The sequence below is a fragment of the Bos javanicus genome, chromosome 8 (assembly GCF_032452875.1).
Source record: "Bos javanicus breed banteng chromosome 8, ARS-OSU_banteng_1.0, whole genome shotgun sequence".
Lineage (NCBI taxonomy): Eukaryota > Metazoa > Chordata > Mammalia > Artiodactyla > Bovidae > Bos > Bos javanicus.
Genome location: NC_083875.1, coordinates 101,458,025 through 101,483,942, shown reverse-complemented (window position 1 = coordinate 101,483,942; position 25,918 = coordinate 101,458,025). Strand labels below are relative to the sequence as shown.

At 40.9% G+C, this 25,918-nt stretch overlaps 1 protein-coding gene across 4 annotated transcripts in view; it reads left to right on the top strand.

Moving 5' to 3' along the window:
- ECPAS (Ecm29 proteasome adaptor and scaffold) overlaps positions 1 to 25,918 on the top strand; it is a 110,144-nt gene that overhangs the window by 64,859 nt on the left and 19,367 nt on the right. For all 4 annotated transcript variants that reach the window (XR_009738211.1, XM_061426482.1, XM_061426481.1 and 1 more), the window contains 20 exons: positions 107 to 187; positions 1,184 to 1,409; positions 1,839 to 1,930; positions 4,647 to 4,781; positions 5,592 to 5,754; positions 6,196 to 6,368; positions 7,623 to 7,724; positions 10,118 to 10,241; positions 12,043 to 12,188; positions 12,562 to 12,616; positions 13,557 to 13,671; positions 14,233 to 14,301; positions 15,015 to 15,132; positions 15,419 to 15,586; positions 19,401 to 19,480; positions 20,160 to 20,265; positions 21,046 to 21,093; positions 22,181 to 22,302; positions 23,858 to 24,008; positions 25,738 to 25,803. Coding sequence is in view for 3 of the 4 variants with exons in the window: in XM_061426482.1 (XP_061282466.1) it covers positions 107 to 187; positions 1,184 to 1,409; positions 1,839 to 1,930; positions 4,647 to 4,781; positions 5,592 to 5,754; positions 6,196 to 6,368; positions 7,623 to 7,724; positions 10,118 to 10,241; positions 12,043 to 12,188; positions 12,562 to 12,616; positions 13,557 to 13,671; positions 14,233 to 14,301; positions 15,015 to 15,132; positions 15,419 to 15,586; positions 19,401 to 19,480; positions 20,160 to 20,265; positions 21,046 to 21,093; positions 22,181 to 22,302; positions 23,858 to 24,008; positions 25,738 to 25,803 (2,340 nt within the window). In the remaining variant the exon portion in view is untranslated. The remainder of the gene's footprint in view (positions 1 to 106; positions 188 to 1,183; positions 1,410 to 1,838; positions 1,931 to 4,646; positions 4,782 to 5,591; positions 5,755 to 6,195; positions 6,369 to 7,622; positions 7,725 to 10,117; positions 10,242 to 12,042; positions 12,189 to 12,561; positions 12,617 to 13,556; positions 13,672 to 14,232; positions 14,302 to 15,014; positions 15,133 to 15,418; positions 15,587 to 19,400; positions 19,481 to 20,159; positions 20,266 to 21,045; positions 21,094 to 22,180; positions 22,303 to 23,857; positions 24,009 to 25,737; positions 25,804 to 25,918) is intronic.

The window sequence follows — 25,918 nt, the reverse complement described above, 5'->3', positions numbered from 1 at the left end:
TAGTAGCAGACAATAACATAGCTAGAAATACAGTTATTTTTGAGTCAAGCAAAGGTACATGTGCTTTGTTTTTCAGTAACTGATTTGGGGGGTTTCTTTTTATTAGGCTTCCCATCGAATGAAAACACCAGCCAAGTACATGACTGGGACCACTGTCCTTCCATTTAACCCAGCAGCCTTTGGAGAGGTAGGACCGGGGTATATTTCTCTTTCGCTTTTACAGAACGTTCTTAAAGATAATGTCACAGTCAAAGAGATGTCCGTGAATTTTTTGTGTTCTAGGTAAAAACCCATACAGTGATGTTATTGTTTTATATCAGATTGTTTATTAGGAAAAACAGTGCTTGATAATTGGTGGTGTTTTAGTTCACAGCAGAGTCAAGAAATATATTTATCTCAGTGAGATTCTCTTCATGAGAGACCTAGATACTTTACATTGAATGCTATTGGGAAGTCACAGCAAATTAGATTTGAATTTAAAGCCAACGATATATTGAGGTTATTTGGAGTATCTAGCTTTGGAGGTTGGAAGGTTAGGTTAATTTACCTCATTTACTAAGGAAAATTCTATTGTTTCAGTCATTGGCTTGAGATAAATGGCAAGAGATAATCTTGTTCACGGTGAGTGAGAATACTCACGATGGAATTGCTGCCAGTCCTGTTCTAGCTGTCAAGGAAAAGAGCTTCCAGAGGACTCCTGAGTAGCTAATTTGTATCAGAGGTTTTTAATGATGTCGTAGCTACTCTTCTGTAGATGATTTGAACCCATTTTCTCAAATTCTTATGCCGGTGGAGATTAAATTCAACTGGAGTTCCACAGGAATAGGTCATCGGCCCTGGGTTTCTGCCTAGTGTCTGTCTGTCTCTCTCATGAACACACACACATCTCTAAAAAAAATTATTTTCGTTATACCTGTTTTAGACTTTAAAAGTTGAGTGTGCATTTTAACTCCATTAAACTCTATTAAAAAGCACTCTTTGGATTATAAAAGCTGGTTATGTAAAATTATAGTTTTTTCAGTTCACATATTGAGTCATGTTTTCCAGCTACTGTGAGGATTATTGAATAGCTTTGTGAAGGATGGTGGGGGCATCAAAGCTGGGAACTGTCACTTTGAAGAACATCTCCCACCTTGATTTTTTTGAGAAGCTTATCTGGTGTCCTGCTTCCTTCCACCCGTAGATCGTCCTGTACTTGCGCATGTGCCTGGCTCACAGCGCGGGGGTGGTGCCTACCTCTCAGAGTTTAGCTGATATGCAAGACCACGCCCCAGCCATTGGACACTACATACGGACTTTAATGTCAGGCAGCCAGGCGACACCCTCCTCCTCATCTTCCAAGAGTGGGGAAACCAACCCTGTGCAGATCTACATTGGCCTGCTTCAGCAGCTGTTAGCAGGTGTTGGAGGTAGGAGGTCATGATGTCGAGGACGGATACTAAAGCACTTAAGCAAAAATCTTAATTTTAAACTCAGCTGACAATTTTCACCAAAATTATTTTCTCTCCTCTCTCCTATAACCGAACGTGAATCTTTCTTTTCTAAACTTGTCTAATTTCGGCTTTGATACACTATTTCTCTTTGCAGAAAGAAATGCTAACAATAGATAATACATTTTTACTTTGAAAGTGGGAGTGAAGAACAGGGCATCTTTTTATAGACAACAAGGCTGTAAATTTGCTGTATTGAGTCACATACTGTGTTCAGGTTAACGTTTGTTTTGTAAAACTGGGAAATGCCTCCTGAAGATGTAACCTTATGCTTTGAAGGAATTTAGTGATCCCTGTATGTATCAGTTTTCTTGAAATTAAAATGCTTCTGAATTCCTTCTTATTTAGGTTTGCCAGTCATGTACTGTCTATTGGAAGCTGTCTCAGTGTATCCAGAAAAGTTGGCCACCAAATTCGTAGACAAAACTGAATGGATAAAGGTATATCCTTTGCCTGTGTGTTTCTTTTTGATTCTCTGTGTTTTAAACTTCAGTGTCATGATTTCGCCTTCCTACCAGGGTTCCTGTGACCTTTTTTGCCTTTAGGTCACTTTGAAAACTCTGATCATCATACATTTCCTAGGAAGCTTGTAGGTCAGGTGATCTATTGTTTGTGGCAGTGATCTATTTAGGTGAGAGGGGGAGATGAATTGAGAGTCATATAAGTGAAAAAGAATTATTTTTCTGCTTTAAAAATAAAGAAGTAATCATTTTGTATAGTTTAAATAAAACATTATGTAAAACATCTTTCTCTGTCTCTCGACTGCCCAGATTCCTTCCACTTCCTGCCTCTTCCTCTCTCACCTGACAGACATATAGGTTATCACTTATTTGTATACAGCGTCCCTTCTAGAGTTTAGTTACATGTATAGACGCAGATGAGATCAGCATTTTAAATTTTTCTTCCTTTTTTCACATACAGGTGAAAAGTATTTACACAATACTTTTTCGCACTCTTTTGTACCTTCTTTCACTTAGCTTTAGAACATGGACTTATTCCTGCATTGACTGTAGAGAGAACATCCTCTTTGTTTTAACAACTTTTTTATTTTCCACTCTATGGCTGTGGAATTATTCTTGGTGTTCAGTCGGTCAGTTGTGTCCAACTCTTTGCGACCCCAAGGACTGCAGCATGCCAGGCTTCCCTGTCCATCATCTTCCAGAGCTTGCTCCAACTCATGTCCATTGAGTTGGAATTATGCTAGATCCTTGTTGATGGTCATTTAGGGTACTTCCAGACTGCTGCAATGAACAGTCTGTCATTTTGAATACGAGTGGGTGTATTTTTAGTTGGATTCTGCAGAAACGGAATTGAGGACACATGGATGCAATTTTACTAGACAGCACACATCCTCCATGTGAGAAAGTGAAAGCGAAAGTGAAGTCTTGCTCAGTCACGTCTGACTCTTTGTGACACCATGGACTGTAGCCTGCCGTCCATGGGTTACAGGCTCCTCTGTCCATGCGATTTTCCAGGCAAGGGTACTGGAGTGGGGTGCCATTTCCTTCTTCAGGAGATCTTCCCAACCCAAGGACTGAACCCGGGTCTCCTGTGTTGCAGGCAGACGCTTTACCATTTGAGCCATGAGTAGTTCCAATTCAGACTCCACCAACCATGTTGGAGAGTGTTTGGTTCCCATGGTCACACCGAAGGAGTTGCCAGGTTTAGCAAATAAAATGCGGGATACTCAGTTAAATTTGAATTTCAGTTGAGTAGAATGAATAATCTGTCTTAGTACAGGTCTGGCTTATGTAGTTCTATGTACCTCTTGTGCTACATAATGCAGTTCTTTTTGGAAGGTACAGTGTGAATTATGGTAAAATGTACAGATTCTTTTAAGTGTGAATGCATGAATGTAATTTACCAAGAGGAGTGAGTTTTGCCCTTTTCTAAAAAAATCTAATCTCATGAAATTGCATCTAGTTCAAAAAGATTTTTTACTCTGTGGAGATTTGCTGATTTTAAAATGATTTTAGACCTTGGCCTTGTAGATCAGGGGTCATTGGCCTGCGGTCTGTGCGCCACATCTGTCCTGCCTCCTGTTAGTGTGGCCTGCCAGCTAACACTAGTGTTTACATTTCTTAAGGGTTGAAGGAAGAATCAAAAGATAAGTAAAATTTCCTGACATGTGGAAATGATAGCGTCAATAAAATTGTACTGGAATCCAGCCACACCCGTGTGTTGTGACTGCTTTTATTAACACAGTGGCAGAGTAGAACTGCTGCATCATTTGGCTCTCTGTAGAAAACATGTAAGCCTCTGTTTTAGATCAGCTGTATATTAATTCCACCTGTTTTATATTTTATATCTTTGATGAAAATGCGCATGATATTTTGGTCTACCCTGTGTGTGGTCAGTCATGTCCAACTCTTTGTGACCCTATGGACTGTAGCCCACCAGGCTTCTCTGTTCATAGGGTTCTCCAGGCAAGAACTCTGGAGTGGGCTGTCATACCCTACTCCAGGAGATCTTCATGACTCGGGGATCGAACCCACATCCCTTATGTCTCCTGCTTAGGCAGGTTCTTTAGCACTGGCACTTCCTGCCCCCTCCTGGCCCATGCACAGGCTCTCCAAAGATGAAGGTGCATTTTGAGGCAAGGCACTCCTCTCAGGACAGGACGTGCCTAGCTCAGGCCTTCGGTGACTCTGTTATTCAGAATTGGTAACATCAGAAGTCTGCTGGCCCCTTATCCTGCAGTGACATTCGGGCACATGCAGGTCCCTTTCTTTCTTGAAGAGGAAGAAGTTCCCAAAGAATAGATTGGGGTTGGGGCGGAGCAGTGGGGGGGGTGGTCCTCTAAGGACCCAGGGAAGTGCAGGAACTTGCCAGAAGGGAGAATGAGTGCCCTTGTGGTCCAGAGGGCAGGGATGGTGCAAGGGCGCCCCCACGTGGCCAGAGGTGCCACCTGCAACCACGTGTTCTTTCCCATGGGCCACGTCCATCAGATGCCTCAAATCTAAAATGCTCATTTTCAGAAAGGGAGGGTAGCTGGGCTTTATTTTGTTTTTAAATAATAGATTGTGTCCTTTTCTCAAAAATACCAGTAACTTGAACGTTGTAATGTATCATGTATTCTTTTAACTTTAAACGTTAGAAGTTGTCAGCAGGGAGATGATCCTTTATCATGTACATATTTCTTTCTACTTCGCTCAGAGTCTGATGAATAGCAGTAAAGAAGAGATGCGTGAACTGGCAGCCTTGTTTTATTCCGTGGTAGTATCTACAGTGTCGGGAAATGAGCTAAAGTCAATGATAGAACAGCTGATAAAGACTACGAAGGACAATCATGTATGTGATCAGTTTTGCCTTTATCTTTGTGTGTGTGTGTGTGTGTGTGTGAAATAGAGGTTTTACAAAAGCATCTAATATATTTTTTCTATGTTCTCATTTGTAAAATGAATGCATAAATTGCTTGCTTTTAAGATGGTAAAGGTGAAATGAGATAGATAGCACATGGATCCAGTCAGTCCAGTCGACAAGTTTGCGTGCCCTGTGTCTCACAGGCACGGTTTTCGGTGCTACGACGAGAATGGGGAGTAGATACACGAGAAGCTCTAGTAGTACTTGGTGCTCAGAAATGCTGGTTCCTTTTTTCTTCCCCATCTCCTGTCACCTCTCTTTGTACCTGTCCCATCAGGAAACACTGTTGAAGTCATGTGCTTTCAAATATTCTATTGCCTGCCGTGTTTGGAGGTTTTTGCAATTAGAAATAGGCTCTAGTTCGTTGTATTTTGTTGGCAGTAGGGGAAAAATCATGCTTGGAAATTATGATGGCATAGTTATGTAAGTGTTATAAGGGAGAAGAAAGCGTGTGTGCTTATCAGAGAGCATTGAGGGAGTCACCTCACCAGAATTGAAGTATGGGATTAGGGAATCCAAATATAAACTCAACTTCTCAGAATTCTCTGTGTTTGAAACTCTAGGTTTCTCTTGTTCGCTAGCTGATTTATTAACATCCCATGGAGCCTCCCATGATCACTTTATTCTTTGGCCTTGTGTTTTATGGGGGAGATGACTGTGATAAACACAGTTATTGCAGTGCATTCACACATGTGTGAGAGGGAGACAAGACATATGCTGTTGTGTTGTTAAATCCAGAGCCCGGAGATACAGCACGGATCCTTGCTTGCACTGGGATTCACAGTAGGAAGATATTTGGCTAAGAAGAAAATGAAAATGGCAGAGCAGCCAAACGTGGAGACACATGCTGATTTCCTGCCCGAACAAGAGGAGCTCATTCAGAGTGCCACAGAAACTATTGGTAATTAACGTGTTTATGCTGATGTGGATGTCAGCATAAACAGGTTATAAGATTTTGAATGAGGTTAAAATTTATTGTAACATTTTAATTTCTTTTTATAGCATTGCACTCTAAACACACAAGCTTTTTCACAAAATCTTGATGTTAAATAAATTCTGTTTTTAATAACACTGAAGGTATTCCCATTTTTCCATATATTTTTTCTATTTGTTTCTGTTTAACAGAGGTGATTCCATTATGGGAAAAAATTTAAATGTCAAAAAAGGACCCCACTCTGTGGTGTTTTATTACTAAAGAAATGATAACAAATTATCAACTAGAATATATTGTAGACTTTGATTTTTATTTGCTGTCTTTAAGAAAATCTCAATTACGTCTCTGGTTGCTTTGTATTCCAAGGGTGATAAAGTATAATTCTCTTCTGTGTAAATGTGTTCACAGGCTCATTTTTGGATAGTACCTCCCCTCTCTTGGCGATTGCTGCCTGTACAGCCCTGGGGGAAATTGGCAGAAATGGTCCCCTCCCAGTCCCCAGTGAGGGGTCGGGCTTTACCAAGCTGCATCTTGTGGAAAGCCTGCTAAACAGAATACCCTCCAGTAAAGAAACAAATAAGGCATGTCTCTTACTTTTACCCTTCTCTTCTAAAAACTGTTTAACTTTGAGTTGTGGGTGATTTGTATATAGCCTTGGTATGTGTGCCCTTTTGACTCAGTTACTCCAATTAAGGCCCATAACTTGTTAAGATTTGGGTAAAGATTAAATGCATCAAGTTTATTCTTCTGTCATGCAAAAGGTAGGTAATAAAGTGTTAAATAGTTATATGATTTTTATAATTTCAGACCAGATCTAAATCTTAGCCTCCTTATAACCAGGTGGGTTTTAATAAGTTTGGGCATTAGTAAGCAGTGTGAGTCATCTCTGAGGAAAAGGACCTTTGAATGTGAATGTGAAAGTCACTCAGTCGTGTCTGACTCTGCAACCCCATGGACTGTAGCCCACCAGCCTCCTCTGTCCATGGGATTCTCCAGGCCAGAATACGGGAATGGGTTGCCATTTCCTTCTCCAGGGCATCTTCCCAACTAAGGGATCGAACCCAGGTCTCCTACATTTTGGGCAGTTTCTTCACTGTCTGAGCTACCAGGGAAGCCCAGAGGATCTTTATAGTATTTTAATTTTAGATAAAAACCTTCACAGACTTTAAAATTTTTCTTTGGGATAAGAGTACCTCAGTGTTGAAATGTAAGATGATTTAATGAACAGAAAAACTCAGTTTACTATAAGTTTAATAAATATGTAATCTTATTCTCAATCTAGCTATTTTTTAAAACTTACCGAGAAGATCGCAATGTAATTTTTATTGGCTGCTATTAGCTAGTCATTACCATCCAAGCATATGCTGAGTGCTTCACATGCTTTTGTTAACTGAATCCTCAGAAGGCCTAGTGGAGTAGGTATGCTTGTCATCTCTGTTTTCCCAGAGGAGGAAAATTCAGAAAAGTGAAGTAACTTGCCTGAGGTCACACAGCCTCAAAGGCTACTAAAAATGGTCTAGCTGTGACCCGATCTTAGGTTCTTCTGGGCCCAGAGTCTACATTTATAACTGTTCTGGTTTGTAGGGTACTGAGCTAAAGACTGTGCTTCCTTCTTTTGTAGTGGTGGACCCTTAATAAACTTAGTTTCGTGTCTTTCAACCTCCAGTGTATTATATACATAATTCTGTAAAATTGAATGCTTAAAAAAAAAACACTGATGCATTTAGTTAGACAGACTCCTCCACCCTACCTTCTCATTTTTCTCCCAGAAGACATTTTTCTGGGGCCAAGCTGTTATATAGTTCATTTAAAAAAAAATTTCTCTGTTCTTCCAGATGAAAGAAAGAGCTATCCAAACACTGGGGTATTTTCCAGTTGGGGATGGAGATTTTCCTCACCAGAAGCTCCTCTTGCAAGGTCTGATGGATTCTGTGGAGGTATTTATATTGCTATCTGATTGTTAAGTCATTCAGACAAAAGGCATTTTTTTATTGTTGGAATTTTGCATGTTGTGAGGTTTTAAAATGAGACTTTTATTCATTCATTCACCAAGTGCTTACTGAGTACCAGCTGTGGGCTGTGCTAGACATGGCATTGATTGAGTCACTTGTGTGGGGAAGTCCCTATCTCATGATTTGTTCTGTAAAGTGTGGTGCAGGGTGAGTAGAAGGGGAAATACACCCAGTCAGCTGGCTGTGGGGAGTAGGTGCTGGTGTTCTGGTTGCTCTTGAGTCTGATGTCTTCTAGATAAACGTCCAGTGTGGTGGAGAAGACCTCCAAGTAGACAGCTGCTAGCCAGTGTGATCAGTGACTCAACACAATTGGCCCCAATCGGGCTTCGGTTCTTTTCACTTACTCACATTTTTCTTCACTGGCCTCTTTGTCTGTCTTTGTTCTGAGCTTCTGAAAGACCCTTATTTACTTCTTCTTTCTCAGGTTGTTGCTGTACCTCTTTGGAAAACTCCCCTGGCCCTTCACACGAGGGTAGATTCGTTAGTTCTCTGTGCTTTCTTGCCTCTCCATATTTTTCTTCACATTTATCACAGTTTCTAATTGCCCACTAGACTGAAGGCAGAGTTTGTTTTGTAACCCTGCAGCCCATAAAACTGGGGCCAGGCGGTGTGATTGGTAGAGTCTCGATGAAGTATTTTTGAGGTGAAATTTTTTGACAAGAAATTAAACTCAGGTCAGATTCTCCCTGGATATCACTGACATTGTAATCTCTTGGGGAAAAGTTTGTGATGTCTGGTTTCTCATCCTTTTTCTTTTTTTAAATCTGTGATATAGATGGGTTTCTTCCAGTTTTATATAGATAAATGAAGGTTTGTCTCGATTCTTAACTTGCTACTGAGGACATTATAAGAGTTTAGAAATTTAGAAATATGAACAGCTTGAAATATGCTGGAGAGAGTAAAGGATTTAAAAAAAAAAAGAGCAAGAACCAGAAGCAAAATATCTTCACAGTCAGCTAGGACAGAGTTCTAAAGGTTTTTTGTGGTTGTTTTTTCTTTTGACTTTTTATTATGGAAAATTTCAGACATGCACCAAAGTAGAGAGAATAATAATGTAATGATCTCTATTCAGCCACTCTTTATTTCTAGAATAGTTAAAAGTCTACATATCATCTTCACAGATGGAGTTAGGGAGTTTTGTTTTTGTTTGTAATGCCAACTACATTGTATTAACATGTGAACGTGTAAAAACAGGCACATAAAATGAACCTCTATTATGAGATCCTCTGTGCTGAGATAGCTTTTCTCAGCTTAGAGTTGCCAAGAGAAGCTTTTGACCAGGAAGGCTGTAAGACCAAAGCCCTTGGATCATTCTTCCTCAGAGAAGGAGGCGTGAGGTGTCAGCACCTGATGCCTTACAAGCCTAAAGCCCTTGGCTGGTAGAGCATGTGTCTGTGTGTCTGTGAGTCTCAGTCATTTCTGACTCTTCACGGCCCCGTGTGTGTGTGTGTGTGTGTGTGTGTGTGTGTGTGAGTGAGTGTGAGTGAGTCTCTTAGTTGTTTCTGACTCTTCGAAGCCTCGAGGTGTGTGTGTGTCTGTCTGTTAGTCTCTCAGTCGTTCTGACTCTCTGTGGCCCCGAGAACTGTAGCCCACCAGGCTCCTCTGTCCATGGCAGGCAAACGTACTGAAGTGGGTTGCCATTCCCTTCTCCAGGGGATCTTCCCAATCCAGGGATCTAATCCGGGTCCCCTGCACTGCAGGCAGATTCTTTACCGACTGAGCTACCAGGGAAGCCCTGACAACCATTTGAGAGGATCTTGCAGATGTCATGTAATTTAAGTGTACAGAGAGGAGATGTCTGTCAGTGATAAAGGCCAATGTTATTGTACAATTACTACCAATCAGGTGTCTACTAGTCGCCGTTTGTACATTAACCTTGTTTAATCCCTATGGCCTGAATGAGGTGGGTGATGGTATTATTTATGCTCATGTTACAAACGATGTTGAGGCTCAGAGTTTAGTGCTGTTAAACTTAACTGATGAGAGACAGAATTTCCCTCGAGATGTGTATGGCTTCGCAGTCTGTCCCTTCTCCCCAAGGGAATGATTCCAGTCTTCCAAAGATTAAAAATCGCTTATTGGTTCTCTGCTTAGGTGAAAAGTGCAACGTGGACTTGGGAAAAGATCCTCAAGTCCTTCTTGGGCGCTCTGTTCCCTCACCCTGCCCCAGTTTCCAACCATCCTGTTAGAGCGTTCCAGGCAAGAGTGGAAACAAACAAAGCACGCTGAGAAACAAGACTAGTAAGCCGCCTTTTTATGGAAATGGATGTTTTTAAAATGTTCCCTCTGACCCCTGGCTTCTGTCCCCTTCACTGCAGGCCAAGCAAATAGAACTGCAGTTCACCATCGGTGAAGCCATCACCAGTGCCGCGACAGGGACTAGTTCTGTGGCTGCCCGGGATGCCTGGCTGGTGACCGAGGAGGAGTATACGCCCCCCGCCGGTACCTTGTAGTCAATTAATGCGTTTATTCCCACCACGTAACTCTCTTCTGTTCTTGTTACCACCTCTGAAGCCAGAGGAAAAAATATATACGTTCCATTTTTTTTTTTTTTTGACTCTTTTTCCAATAATTGTATATGTCTTCTGAGTTCGGCTCAGTCAAGAAAGATAGCTGGTTAAAGGAGACGGAGCACAAAATGAGCAAGAACCGTTTCTTTAGTCCTCTGGCAAGGAGGCCGAGGAGTTAGCTGTCGATTCCCTTCAAACCTGTGCTCTGTCCATGAGGATTCCTTGGGGTGTTTAGCCAGTGTCAGAGGTCAAGGCCTAGCAATCTCCCAAGTTTTGTGTGCCCCGATTCTTTTTTTTTTTTTTTTTGTAATTTTCCTTTTTAATTGATTTTTTAATTGGATGAAAACTGCTTTATAATGTTGTGTTGGTTTCTGCCGTTGAGCAACGCAAATCAGCCATAATTAGACATACATCCCTCCCTCTGGAGCCTTACTGCCCTCCCACATCCTACCTCCTGCATCAGTAATATTATTTATTTTTTCTTGGCTGTGCTGGGTCTTTGTTGCTGCGTGTGGACTTTTCTCTAGTTGCTGGCAAGCAGGGGCTCTTCTCTAGTTGCAGTGTTGGGCTTCTCAGTGTGGTGGCTTCTCTTGTGTGGAACACAGGCTCTAGGGTCCTTGGGCTTCAGGAGTTGGGGCATGTGGGCTCCAGAGCACAGGCTCAGTAAGGCTCCTGGGCTTAATTGCTCCTTGACAAGTGGAATCTTCTCAGACCAGGGGGTTGAACCTGTGTCTCCTGCATTGGCAAGCAGATTGTTTACCCCCAGGGAAGCCCACCCCTGATTCGTTATCACACAGTGCCAATCATGCTGCAGGTACGTCTCTCCACTGAGTTGCTCTGGCTTTTAGTGACTGTGTAGGTGAAGGAATGTGCACTTTCTGACTGCACGTTACAGATAGAGTGACTTCACATCTCCTGTATGCTGTGAACATCCTCCGGGCACAGGATGGCTGTCCATAGCCAGAGGTCCCGCTGAGGCTAATCCTGCCGGCCTCAGTAGTGCTGAGCTTGGGGAGCTCTGGAGGGACAGGGAAGGAGAACAGTGGTGTAGTAGCTGGAGGAGGAAGGCGAGGGTAATAGAGGTTGGTTTTCGTGTTAGTTTTTAGGTGGGAGATGGGAAGGATACGGCAGAGAAAGAAAAATTGCTGACACCAGAGAAGATGGGGATCATGAAAATTAAGGCAAAATTAACACAACATTGTAAATTAACTATACCCCAATAAAAATTTAAAAACAAAAAAACCCATTTATTTTAAAAACTGAATGTGCAGTTAAGGTTCAAAAGTGAATATGAAGGAAGGGAAATAACTTTTTTCTCCTGCAGTCATGATTTAAATGAGTAAAATTACATTAATCATACGGATATTAAAAAAATTAAGATAGTGTCTTAGAGAAGTTTTTTCGGTTCAGAGCATAATGAAGAGGAAGGCGCAGAGGTTTTCCACACCCTCCACCATTGCATATGCCTAACCTCCCCCATGTTGGTGATAATTTTTCATTCTAGGAAACTAGGGGTGTCTGAGTACCTTTGAAAGGTTATTTAGTTTATGCTGGGTTCTGAAGTGAATGATTATCAGTTCCTTCACAATTTATTTAAGCACCTTATTTGTATAGATATTAATATGTTGTAGGATTGTTCTGTTGAGTAAATGTTGATTAACATTTGATATTTTTTTCAGAAGCTCTGTTCAGTTATTTTAATTTGCTTCTTGTCATTCTTTTCTCTTCCCTAGGAGCCAAAGTTAATGATGTGGTCCCCTGGGTGCTGGATGTGATTTTAAATAAACACATCGTCAGTCCCAACCCACATGTGAGGCAAGCAGCGTGCATCTGGCTCCTTTCCCTTGTGAGGAAGCTCAGTACCCACAGTGAAGTGAAGGTAGGCCATCTCCAAGCGCGATGCAGCTCTGCTGCAGGCTGTTTATGAAATATTTATAATAGGTGTCGGAGGGAAATGTATGGGGTAAGGGCCGTTAACCAGTAACAGATACTGTGAAGTAAGCTACACGTGAAGGAATGAAGGCTGATCCCTGGTGTATATGCACTGGAGGATGATTCTTAACCTGAAGGGGTAAAGCCAGAGGAAGTGGGGGGACGGGGAGGTTTGGACTGTGTGAGTGGACTGCTGTCAGTTGTACAGCCTTCAGGTAGCTTGGCCACCTTCACAGGTGGTGTGGACCCCGAGAGCAAGATTCTCAGTCTCCCAAGGGGGTAGAGTTTCAGTGTTCTGAATGTCTCTTTTCTTATTTCAGTCTCATCTTAAAGAAATCCAGAGTGCATTTGTTTCTGTTCTGTCAGAAAATGATGGTAAGTTATTGGTAAATATTTGATTTCCAAACTTCTTTAAGCTTGTATCGTAAATTTTGAAAAATCTAGATTATGACCATAAGAGAAGGCTACAGGAAACTTGATTCTTACGTACTTATTCATTGTGTGTGTTAATTGCTCTGCTGTGTCCAACTTTTTGCAACCCCATGTACTGTAGCCTGCCAAGCTCCCCTGCTCATGGTATTCTCCAGGCGAGAATACTGGAGTGGGTTGCCATGCCCTCCTCCAAGGTATTTTCCTGACCCAGGGATCAAACCCACATCCCTTGCATCTCTTATGTCTCCTGCATTGGCAGGCAGGTTCTTTACTATAGCGCCACCTGAGAAGCCCATCCATTTTATTCATTAATGAATCATTTATTCATTAGATCAGTTTTGCATTTGAAAGTGGAGCCGAGGCTATCTTTAACGTTCGTAGCTTCTACTAATAATAGCTTTCTCCTATTTAGGATTCATTTTTTCCCTTTGTGATTTAAGCTAGGAGAGGGTGCAAATATATGTGTTAGATATTTAAATAGTAGCTTTGTTTTATAAATTGTTTTAAACATGTGATATAATATTGAGCTTTCATTTAAAAATTACCCGTGGGTTCTCCTGAAATGGATTACGTCTCGTGTGTGCACCTTGCATCCGCTGACCGTTGGTCACTGCGCACTGCCCACTGAGGCCCAGCAGGGTTGGCTTGATTTGTGAGTTGGGTATTGTGTGAATGCAGTTCTCATTTAAGGGACTTGGCTGGTGTCCTGTCCACTCAGATGATTTAATACATTTTTTTAACAAAATAGGTTGATGGTGTTTTCATATCTTTGCTTTGATATCATTTTTGGTTAATGTTACAGGTTTATTAAAGTTTTTTTCACTTGATGGCTAGAGAACAAATTTTTCTTAAAAGAATATTGTTTTGTCTGACTTTTGTGTAGAACTGAGCCAGGATGTTGCCTCAAAAGGCCTTGGGTTGGTGTATGAATTGGGCAATGAACAAGACCAACAGGAATTGGTTTCCACTCTTGTAGAAACACTGATGACTGGCAAAAGGTACAGTGAACTTGGAAACTTCAGATTTGAACACGCAGAGCAAGCTTTGTACATACCAAGAATACGCAGTGAAAGAAGGGAAGTTCAGCTTTTGGTTTTCCTGTTTATTAAGCCTTTTCTAAATTGCAAGTCGTCACCTGCTACGCTGTGGACAGCAGTTTAATTATCCAGTGTATACTGTGTAGAAAGTAAACTCAATTACTGTTTACAAACATGCCAATAACTCAGGCTTTGAAAACTGAATGATCTCGGGACAGGTAAAGCATTGGATTACAGAAGTACCATAATTATGATTGGCTAAACGGAAATGAAGACAGGAAAGAGGACTTGCATATCCCACACAGTCTGATCTGTGAAGAGAATCTATTTGTTCTTCCTAGACTTTATTTTACAGAATTCTCAGGCTAATGGGAAGGGCGAGTTGGCTTTTACATCTTGCTCACTGTAGATACTTAATAAGGAGTTGATTTTATCAGTTTACAGCTGAAATGTTTACATTAGTTGAATGGCAGTATGAAAATTTTCAGGCTCATGTAAATTCTTGCTGTTGTTTTCGTTTAGAGCTAAACATGAAGTTTCCGGAGAGACAGTGGTGTTTCAGGGAGGAAGCCTTGGCAAAACCCCTGATGGGTAAGTGTGCCAAATCCACCCATCATTGGAGACGCCTTCCGTCCAGTGGAGAGGACACTCACCAAGTTGATTTCCAGCTTTGTGGGAAGTGTTGTGTGTTAGCGGAAGAAGACCCTTCAAAGAAAAAGCATAGGTTTTTAGATTCAGTTTCCTGGAAACCAGACTGAGATGGAACTCTGTGTGCTGGAATTGATTGAAGGGGACCCCGGGGTCCTCACCTGGGGAGTAAGGGGGCAGGACGCGGCCAGGAGCCAAGAAGGAGCTGAACTGCTGCCCACATTTACGAGGTCCTGACCCATCAAGGAGCCCGGGACTGGACTGGGAGGGCGATTCAAAAAAGTTCTTATCACTCTAGCTTAGAAAAGACGTAAGGAAGACAGAAGTTGTCTTTAGACGGCTCTGTCAGGATCCACAGACTTTGGTGCACAGTGTACTGAAGGATTATCGCTGCCTCAGAGGTGACGAGGGCTCCACCCGCACGGGCATCGTATGTACCTTAGGTCATTCACCAGCTGTTGCTGAGAACTGAATTAGGCGACTTCTTAGTTTCTCTTCACCCTGGTTCTCTGCCTATGTGGTAAAGAGATAACTCAATATTGGAAATTTAGTGAAAATGTAATTTTAAAATGTCTAGTAATACTGGTAGTGTAATTTTTGTTAGACTGGAGGTAGAGAAATACATTACTGTGTACTTTTTGGTTCTTGTTTTCAAGCCAGGGCCTCTCTACTTATAAGGAGCTCTGTTCTCTGGCAAGTGATCTTAGTCAGCCGGATCTGGTGTATAAATTTATGAATCTAGCCAACCATCATGCGATGTGGAACTCGAGGAAGGTAAGTGGCTGTTGCCCAACAGTTTTATTTTTTTTTCTTCCCTTCAAATCAAACCTGCCTCACTGGCAGACGGTGACAATTGATAACGCAGTGTGTTTTGTACACGTCTGTGGTGAGAGAGCTCCGTCCCACCCCAGAGCCGGTATAGTGTTGATACTGGACACTCGGTAAATCAGGATGTCTTTAGGGACAAGGCTAGGAGGGGAACTTGTGTGGTATTTAATGTGTTAATATTTTATTGCAATAGGTGTGTCTGAGCCACTTCACCTTGCTACTGTCTTTTTAGGGTGCTGCTTTTGGTTTTAATGTAATTGCTACCAGAGCTGGAGAACAGCTGGCTCCTTTCCTGCCTCAGCTAGTTCCGCGTCTTTATCGTTACCAGTTTGATCCCAACCTTGGCATTCGACAGGCCATGACAAGTATTTGGAACGCACTGGTCACTGACAAGTCAATGGCAAGTATCTGTGAACGCTTGTCCCAGATTATAGGCGGGGTGTAAACCCAGGCTTACCTTCCTTTCTCCTCTGTATACCTGTTTGTTTAAACAAATAGACTTTCTTTCATCTTTTTGCTTTCTTCCTTCTTTCAAGGTACCAAAGATGCTCATGACAACATTTACTGAAACCTCAAAAATAGAAGTAATGAAATGTCTAGTGGGTGGATGGCTAAGGAATTGGCAGTGTATCCACACCAGTGAAAGCTGTGTCAATAGCACTGATGCGGTGGAGAACAGGAGGTGGATGAGGAAGCAGGCAGTTACCGTGTTTGGCTGCTTCTTGTATTCTCTCGCATTGTTAGATACTAGGATTTCTCAGGACTTGCCTCTGAGTACCTTTTTCTCTCTCCACTTTCTCCTTTGAGATGAGCTCTCAGGTCCAGGGCTTGTAAATGTCACCTTGATTGTGATCGTTCCCAGTCTTAATCTTCTGACCCAGGCACGACTTATGTTCCTGACTTGTATTGCTGTATCTCACTGCCTGCTTGACATTGTCACTTGGATGTCATTTCAAGATATGTTAGACATAACACGTTCAGAACAGGACTTAAGAAAAACTGCCTTTCCTTGGGACTTCCCCGGAGGTCCAGTGGTTAAGACACTGTGCTGCCACTGCAGGGGATGCGGGTTTGATCCCTGTTCTGGGAACCAAGATCCCACATGCCACGTGGCCCAAAACAAAAACCATCACAGCCTTCCCTCTCTCTTCTTCTATGTCCATTTCCCCAAGCTGCAAAACTGGGCAGCATCTTGGCTGTTGTCTGTCTCATCCCACCCTCAGTTGAATCTAGGAGCAAATTCTGTTCATTCTTCTTCCAAGGTATTTCTTTCTTTCTTTTCTTTTTTTTTTTTTGACTTCACAGTGTGGTTTGCAGGCTCTTAGCTCCCTGACCGGGAATCGAACCTGAGCCTGTGGCAGTGAAAGCACTGAGTCTTAACCACTGGACTGCCATGGAATTCCCTGCAAAATGTTTCTTGAATCTACTCTCTTTTTTTCCTAGTTCTTCCCTAATGAATACGTTGTCATCTTTTCTATTTGCCCTCCTTCATTGACTTACCAGCAGTAAAAGTGATTTTTAAAAGTGCAAATTGGATTGTGTTTTGGGTTGAGATCCTTTGGTGGCTTCCTAGATCACTTTATTTTTTATTGATTTATCTTTTCAAGCAGATACTATTTTATTTTAGCTGCTGTTTTTCCAAGGATGGGAGTAGGTCAGAGCATTCCATGTGAAAAACATGAAAATATCATGCGTTGAATGATATAGTTTCCTTCTGTTATTGATTATTAATGTATTATTATTTATTATTATTCCATTATGATCAAACACATTTTGTATGATTTCAATCCTTTTAAATGTTTTGAAACATTTCATGACCTTGCAAATAGTGACCCTGGAGAATGTTCCATGTATACTTCAGAAGAATTTGCAGTCTGCTGTTATTGAAAAGAAAATGTTCCATAAACGTCTGTTGGATCTAGGTAGTTTATCATGCTGTTGATCTCCTGTCTAGTTGTTCTTTTTTTCTGTTTTGTATTTCTTAAAAATTTTTTTAAAATTTATTTTCAGTTGGAGGGTAATTAGTTTACAAGATTGTGCTGGTTTCTCCTGCCAGCAGCATAGATCAGCCATAGGTAAACATATGTCCCCTCCCTCTTGAAACGTCCTCCTACCTCCCATCCCTTCCCACCTCTCTAGGTTGTCAAGGAGCACTGAGTTGAGCTCCCTGTGTCATACAGCAAATCCTAGTTGAGTTAAACAAACCCCACGACCCTTACCGTGTCTTTCCATCCCTAAGCACGATGTGGCCCGTTCCTCTGTCTCTGGTCTGGTGCTGGAAGGCACTGGAGGGTTTCCCTCTGAGGGTTCAACGAGTTCTGTTTGCTCTAGGAGAGTGCTTGGTACAGATGAGTCAGCCGAGATCACGTAGGCTGAGTTCAGGGCCCAGGCCGAGGCTCTTGAGATATGAGTGTCATCTCTGTGCGTGGAAGGTAAAGCCACAGATGTGGATGAGATCACTGGAGGCTGTCTAGAGACATGGGCTTAGAAAGGCATCAGTTTCTTTACTCTTAGATGAATTATTCCCTTCCTCTCTTGGTTTTCTTGCATATCAGTGAGGATAACAAAACCTCTCTTACCTATGAGAGTAAAAGTGGAAAAGCCATAAGTTTTGAAGTTCTGTTATTGTTGTTTAGTTGCTAAGTCCTGTCCGACTCTGCGACCCCACAGACTGCAGCGTGCCAGGCTCCTCTCTCCTTTACTTTCTTCCAGAGTTTGCTCAGATTTGTGTCCGTTGAGTCGGTGATGCTATCTAACCATCTCATCCTCTGCTGCCTCCTTCTCTTTTTGCCTTCCCCGCATCAAGGTCTTTTTCAGTGAATCGGCTCTTCATATCAGGTGGCCAAAGTTTTGGAGCTTCAGCTTCAGCACCAGTCGTTCCAATGAATATTCAGGGTTGATATCCTTTAGGATTGACTGGTTTAGTCTCCTTGCTGTCCAAGGGACTCTCAAGAATCTTCTCCAGCAGCACAATTTGAAAGCATCAATTCTTGGGTGGTTTGCCTTCTATATGGTCCAACTCTCACATCTGTACATGACTACTGGAAAAACCATAGCTTTGAGTATACTGACTGATGTTTGCAAAGTGATAATCTCTGCTTTTTAGTATGCTGTCTAGATTTGTCATAGCTTTCCTTCCAAGGAGCAAGTGTCTTTTAATTTCATGGCTGCGGTCACCATCCACAGTGACTTTGGAGCTCAAGGAAATAAAATCTGTCATTGCTTTTGCTTTTTCCCTCTTCTTTTTTGCCATGAAGTGAGGGGACTGGTTGCCATTATCTTAGTTTTTTGAATGTTGAGTTTCAAGCCAGCTTTTTCACTCACCTCTTTTACCTTCATCAAGAGGCTCTTTAGTTCCTCTTCACTTTCTGCCATTAGGGTGGTGTCATCTGCATATCTGAGGTTACTGATATTTCCCCCAGCAGTCTTGATTCTAGCTCGTGATTCATCCAGCCTGGCATTTCACATAATGTACTCTGCATATAAGTTAAATAAGCAGGGTAATGATATACAGCCTTGTCGTAGTCCATTCCCAGTTTTGAATCAGTCAAAGTCAATCTGCTATCAGTGTGTTGTTATTATCAAATGGAGAAGTGTATGGCAAAGCTAAAAGGTTAAATTCATCTTCATTCTGAACAGTCAGATCCTTCTTCATGTGCCAGACACTGTGCAAGGTACCAGGGAGGCAAACACAAGTGCGATGCTGTCCCTGCCCTTGGGGTCTCAGTGTGAAGGGGCAGGACCGTGACTGTGCCAGCTGATATGATGCTCTTAAGCAGGTGCCGTGGGCGTATGGGGCAGGATAGATGGTTCTTGTCTGTGAAGGTGATGCCTGATTTGAATCTTGGAGAAATAGAAGTTAGCCAGGCAAGGAGGTGATAGAAGAGCTCGAGGTGATATGTGCCAGGAAGTGGAGGTGAATGGAGGTGAGATAGGACATGAGACCGTGGGAGCCAGAGAGTTGCAGGAGGTCTTCATATCCATACTTGGGTGACTGGACTTTATTATCACACACTGAGGAAAATAAGAGATCGTGCTTGCATTTTAAGATGATCGGTTGGGCAGCTTTTAGCAACCAAAGTGGGGAGAGACTTGTGGACTGAAAGGCCTAGAGAGACACTTAGCCTGTTACATATAGAAACAGTGTGGTAGAGATGCACATTTGATTATTGATGGATTTTTAATTTTTAATTTTATCCTTTTACTATCATTAGGTGGATAAGTATTTGAAGGAAATTCTTCAAGATTTGGTTAAGAATCTAACCAGCAATATGTGGCGAGTTCGAGAATCCAGGTATCATTTTTGGAGATATAACTAGTAAAAACTGCATTTTTTTCCCCTTCAAATTTCCAAGTTTTATACCTTGTGCAAAAAGAATGCGTTAAAACCACTGAAAAGCATATTTCTGGTTGGGTTAGATCATTAATAACATTTAAGCTATAGCCAGTGGTTTTCCTAAGTTGTCTTAGTTTTTCTAAGTATGATTTACTGGGTTGGCCAAAGTTTGTTCAGATTTTTCCATGCCACCATACTGAAAAACCTGAACGAACTTTTTGGCCAGCCTGATTAAAGTAGACGATCACTTGTTAAATTAGACATCAGGGTACGTTTATATAGTCTCATAACTTTGTAGGGTAGCATTTATTTATCCGTAAATAATTTAGGTGTACTCAGTGTCTGCCACGTGCTTGGTAGTGTGTGCTAGGCTCTGAAGTGTACTGCTAAGTAAAAAATGATGACATGTCATCTGAAAGAGATTGTATTATAGTTGCGGGACACAGACATTTGATGGTTGTAAATGCCTTATGCCTGTGGTATATCAGGCATCACAGGGAGAGTACGCATACCTATCTTGGAGTAAAGGGGTTAAGAGTACACATATAGGCAGAAACCATATTCTTATATGAATATTTTGTAGTAAAAGACTGAGCTTTTTTGATCATATATTTGAAACCAAATTGTTTATTTTCAGCTGCTTAGCTCTGAATGATTTATTAAGAGGAAGACCCCTAGATGACATCATTGATAAACTTCCAGAAATTTGGGAAACCCTCTTTAGAGTACAAGATGATATAAAGGTACTGTATAAATAAACATGCATTTATTTGTAGACTAGCAGAAATTGGAATTGTTAAGATATGTATGTTACATATTTCAAAATTCAGTATCCAGACAATTTTTTAGAAGACCAGAATTTTCCGAATTTTCCTCCAAAGTTTCAGTCTTGATCTGTCTGTGAAGTGGTAAGGTTACGTAGCTTTAGGTCTAAATTTAATTACCTTTTTTTAAAAAATAAAGGGTAGCTACTGCTTGATTTTCTTTCAGTAGAGATCTTGTGATGCTATTGATGAAGGACAAACAATAGAAATAATCCAATATAATTCTACTTGATCAGTTTCATAAGTTGAATCAGTCATTCCCAAATAATGTGTCCAGTTTTTCTCTGAATTTTGCCTTCGCAATCTAAATTTTAGATTTTTCAATCTTACAATTAAAATTAGATGCTTCTTTTTTTTTTCTTTATTCATCAGAGATTTTTTAGGTTTTTGAGAATTTTCACATACGTCTTCACACAGTTGCTTTTATAATCAATTTAGTTTCTAAGCTGTTATACTTAATATCCATATTTTTGTAGGGTCAAAATAGGTTGTATCTAATTTAAAAAATAATAGTCCATCATGGTAATATGCTCCTTGATGGGCACAGAGCCTAGTGAAAGATTGTTTTTACTTGTTAATGAAAGTAGGGTTTTTCATCAGTTTGTGTAGATTTGGAGGCAGTTTAAATGCACATTTGAGGGTAGATGAGATGGAAACTCTGACTTGTATGATATCAGACTTCTCTTTTTTTTTTTTTAGGAATCTGTACGAAAAGCAGCAGAACTAGCTCTGAAAACTCTGAGCAAGGTGAAAACTCTTAATCTTTTACTGGGGGTGAAGTGGGGCAGGATTCTATGTGACAATGAAAATAATAAGTTTTTTGTCATATAAAGTGACATTTAACTGCATTGTAATTGACTTCATGTTACAACCTACCGTTCTTAACGATGAGTGGAAAAATGAAAGAAAGTGAAAGTCACTCAGTCATGTGCCAACTCTTTGCGAACCCGTGGGGTGTAGTCCATGGAATTCTCCAAGCCAGAATACTGGAGTGGGTAGCCTTTCCCTTCTCCAGGGGATCTTCCCAACCTAGGGATTAAACCCAGGTCTCCCGCATTGCAGGTGAATTTGTTACCAGCTGAGCCATGAGGGAAACCCAGTGAATGGGAAACTGGGTGCTATGACATTAGAATATGAGTATTTTTAACAAAGTTTATCTCTGGGCTCTTTAAATGGTCGGCTCCTCTGGGCCTTTATATAAGATACGACTTTCTCTTGACTCTGAAGCACACATGACATTTAGATCAAGCATCTGTTCTCTTCATTAGTGCTCTGTTTATGTGTTAACCTGCCTTTCATAGTTACGAGGTTGGTAGCCTTTTTAAAACTAGTTTCCCATTTGCATTTTGTTTTGTGGTGTATCAGGGCCTTCTAATGTGTTCTAGCTGTATATGCCTTGCAGTAAGTCACATTATTAGGACCTAGTAAAACTGGGTTTTAAACCCAGGTGTTTCTTCTTTCACATTTGTGTTCTTGACCTCTGTGCTATGCTGCTGCCCAGTTATTGATGATCATCATGGTGACAATACCTTAAGCCTCTTCAGAGTGCTTTCTTAAATGGTTCTCATTTCATTTTCAGCTGTTGCCTGTTTGACAAATTAGAAGACCAAAGCTTAGAAAGTGAAATGTGTTACCAGATTTTCTGTTTAGTTATTGGCAGCCCTAGGACTCAACCCCAGATCACGAGGTCTTTTTTTTCCCTCTGTGGAGTGGTAGAAAGTGTAGGATCACTTACTCTTCCTGTGGCTGTAGGAAGTAGGAAGTGTTTTGTCAAATGAACGCTTTATCAGATGAGGGGTCAGGTTCACTAATTTCTGTGCTCTTTGTCTGTGAGGTCTGTGTGAAAATGTGTGACCCTGCCAAAGGAGCAGCTGGCCAGAGAACCATTGCTGTCCTCCTGCCCTGCCTTCTGGACAAAGGAATGATGAGTCCTGTGACAGAAGTTCGAGCCCTCAGGTTTGAATCAGCTGATGAGATTGAATACACTGGATTTACTTAGTTCTTAGCCATCCAGTAGAAATTGGATTTCTTCAAATCCATATGGATTTGGAACATATGGAGAAGGGAGTTGAGGAGAATCCACTGGGGTGACCCAAGAGTGTGTGTGAGAAGTGGCGAGTCAGAACGTTTTTGCAGAGACGTTCTCTTGGGAGCCTTGCTTCTGCCCAGTGTTCTGCACCCTGCCTCAGCCTCGAGTGCGGTGTGCTCTTTACTCGTCACTGGCCTCTGCCCCCAGCAGGCATATCTTGTTATGCTTCTGTTAAGCAAGGTCTTGGGAAGCTTGCTTGTTGATTATATTACTTAGTAACATTTCACCGATTATTAGATTTAAAATAAGCTGTTCACTACATGTGAAATATTCAAGAAACATGTATTTAAATCTATATGGCTCTTCTAAGTTAAAGCCAGTAGTGAAAGATACTAGTTTCGTTTTTTTTTTTTAACTAGAATACTGTCTAGAAACTTCATGAATTCCATTTTTATTTCACTCTTTATATTAGATCAGATTAATAGTATCAACACTGTTTTGTGGTAATCAAGTAGTTGGTTTGGGAAAGTTCTTTTTAGAAGGATTCAGCTAACAGATGCAGAGGTATGATAAAATTAGGATACCACCATTTTGCTGTCATCAGTAAGATAACCCAGGTAATGATCGTAAGTGGCTCTAAGTCAACTGGTGAAAGGCTGATGGGGAGAGTTACAGTGGATGGTTGGTTTGTGCTGACCAAACTTGAACCCTCTGATCACTCTTTAAGAGCACAGAAAAAGATAAGCATCCTAATGTGATGGGATAGGACATGACAGACCATCTGTGAAAGATTCTTATTTAAAAAAAATTGAACTAGATTTAGCCTGCAGATCTGTATAAGCTACAGAGGAACATGTTAAGTGATACCATCAGAATACGATCAGTGAGGACAAATAAGTTATAAGAAAAAAAAGGAAGGAGGACACTGTGAAAAAAGATTCAGGAAATGCAGTAAATTGCGATGTGTGGATGGACTCTGGATTCAATTCTGTCAAACCAGCTCTTAAGGACATTTGTGAAACCATCAGATGATATGAAAAGAATTCTTAATATTTTTGGGGTGTGAAATGGTATTTTGATGATGATAAAGAGTCCTTCTCTCATGATGACACATACTGAAGTTAAGTTAGGGATTATGCTTCAAAATACGACGGCAGGGGTAAAAAGTATACGTGTGATCTGTATGTATAATGGATGTATAAGTGAGACAGAATTGGCCAAAGGTTATTAATTGTTGAACTGAGTGGAGAACATAATAGAATTTCATTTATGATCCTCTCTGCTTTCATACATGCATGAAATTTTCTTTAATCAAAAGTAGAAACAAAACCCAGAAAAACAACACAGAGCTAAGACTAGGCTCTGAACCCAAGGGAGTATGTTCCTTAATGCAGGTAACTGCAGGATATCCTCATGATTAGACTTGTAGGGCTTCTTCCTTTTGTTAAAAGAACTCAAGAGTTGTGTTTTGTGTGTCTGTAGTATCAACACCCTTGTGAAGATCAGCAAAAGTGCAGGAGCCATGTTGAAGCCACATGCGCCAAAACTCATCCCAGCTCTGCTGGAGTCCCTAAGTGTATTGGAGCCCCAAGTTCTCAATTATTTGAGCCTCCGGGCTACAGACCAAGAAAAGGTGAGTTGACAGCACAAGTGTATTGATAATTATTGTGAAGGGAGAGTCCTGTTAAGATACCGAATAGGTCCTCCAGGGTCCTTGGTCAAACTCCAGGACTCAATTGATACTTTCAACACTCTTGAAACAATTTGACTCCTATAACCACATGCAGTGTTTTTTTTAGTAGTGGGGTGGGCAGGGAGAGGACTCATATACTATTATGTGAAGTGAGTGAAAAATGACACTTCCATCCAAAAAAATACATCAGTACATTTATTTAACAGAGTTTTTGGTACACGTTTGTTTATTTTTTAGGGGTTAAGTCTACACCCTCAGAGTCTTTTCCTATGAACCATTCTTGCTCTACAAGTCAAGAGGATGTCTAGCTAGACTTTGGCGTGGTTCAAAAGTATTTTGCTTTTTTAGGTATACTATAGTTCCCTAGTCTCTTAATCAGAGTTGTGGGGGTTTTTTTTCTTTAAATTACAGATGAAATATATTTAATGTGAAAAATTAAAGCATCACAGAAGTGTAGAAAGTATTCCCCCAGGAGTCCCCTCTTCTCTGGCAGCACAGTGTTGTTCCTGAGGACATGCTGTCAGCAGTTCCCTGTGTCTTCTTTCAAGTTCTTTTGTAGTCACGGGCTACAAAATCAACAAACACAGTAATTTAGAAATAGAATCAAGCTACAAACGTTCTGCAACTTGATTTGTGTTTTTAACAAAATACCATGTGTGTATGTCGATCCGTTTCATTCTTTTTAGTGTGTGTGTAGTATTTTGTAGTGAGGTTGTTTTGAACTTTTGTGTGGGAGATTTTATAATATCAAAAGTTACACATGTTCTGTTTTCTCCACATCTGTGCCAGCACTGAATAGTATCAGTCTGATAAGAATCCCATTCTAATTTGCAGTTTCCTGTTATTAGTGCTGTCCATTGTCTTTTCATATTGTGTTAGCCATCTGTATTTATTTTGTGAGTTGTATTGTTTCTTTTCCGTGTTTATTTTTCACTTGTTTATATTTTTGCATTTGTCTTTGTTAGAACTATCAAGCTCCTGTCATATGATTGTAAAAGCTTTCTCTCAGTTCAGTGTTTGGTTTTTAACTCACCTAAACTGTTCTCTTCTCATTCCCTTTGCCTCTGATACTACTCTTTCTTCTTCGGTCATTCTTCCCTCTTTCAGTAGTAATCTTGCCCCTTCCTGTGTTCCCACCTAATAAGTGTTGAGAGTGAAAAAACGTGAATTATAGTTCAGACTTTGCAGCCGTAGGCAAGTCACTTCTGTGTGCCTAATTTTTCTTGTTTATTATGTCTGGATAGTGTCAGCCTCTCCTGCTCCCTAGTTCTTGGACTAAAATACCATATGAGGGCCCTTTCCATAGTTAAAGGAAAACATGTATAAAAATTAAAAATCATGTCTTAGATGGAAAATTATTTAATCTGCTTCTTATTGGATGGAAAACCTGAGGCTCCTGAAGGCTGGATAACTTGCTCAGAGCCATACTGGGGTGTGTTCTAGCTGTGGTTAATACTGAACTGTCGTCTGCATGTCTAACCTGTGATGAGATGCTGCCTTAACATATCTATGGTTGAATGCAGGACCGAAGAAGTTATTTAGATTTGTGTTTTAATTTGTTGTATCTGTATATTCTTTAAAAATATTTCTTAATTTGGCAGTCTCACCCAGCGGGAGTCTGCGGAGGTTCTTCTTAATTGATCGAATGCCCTTGTATTTGTGTTCTCAGGCTGCAATGGATAGTGCCCGACTCAGTGCTGCCAAATCCTCTCCCATGATGGAAACAATCAACATGGTCAGTGCCTCCTATAATGAGAACATTTGTTGGCTTACTTTAGAGGGTAGTGTTCAAAGTCTTCAGGTTCCAGTGCATTGAATGAACTAGAGATTTAAGGAACGAATCAAGCAGC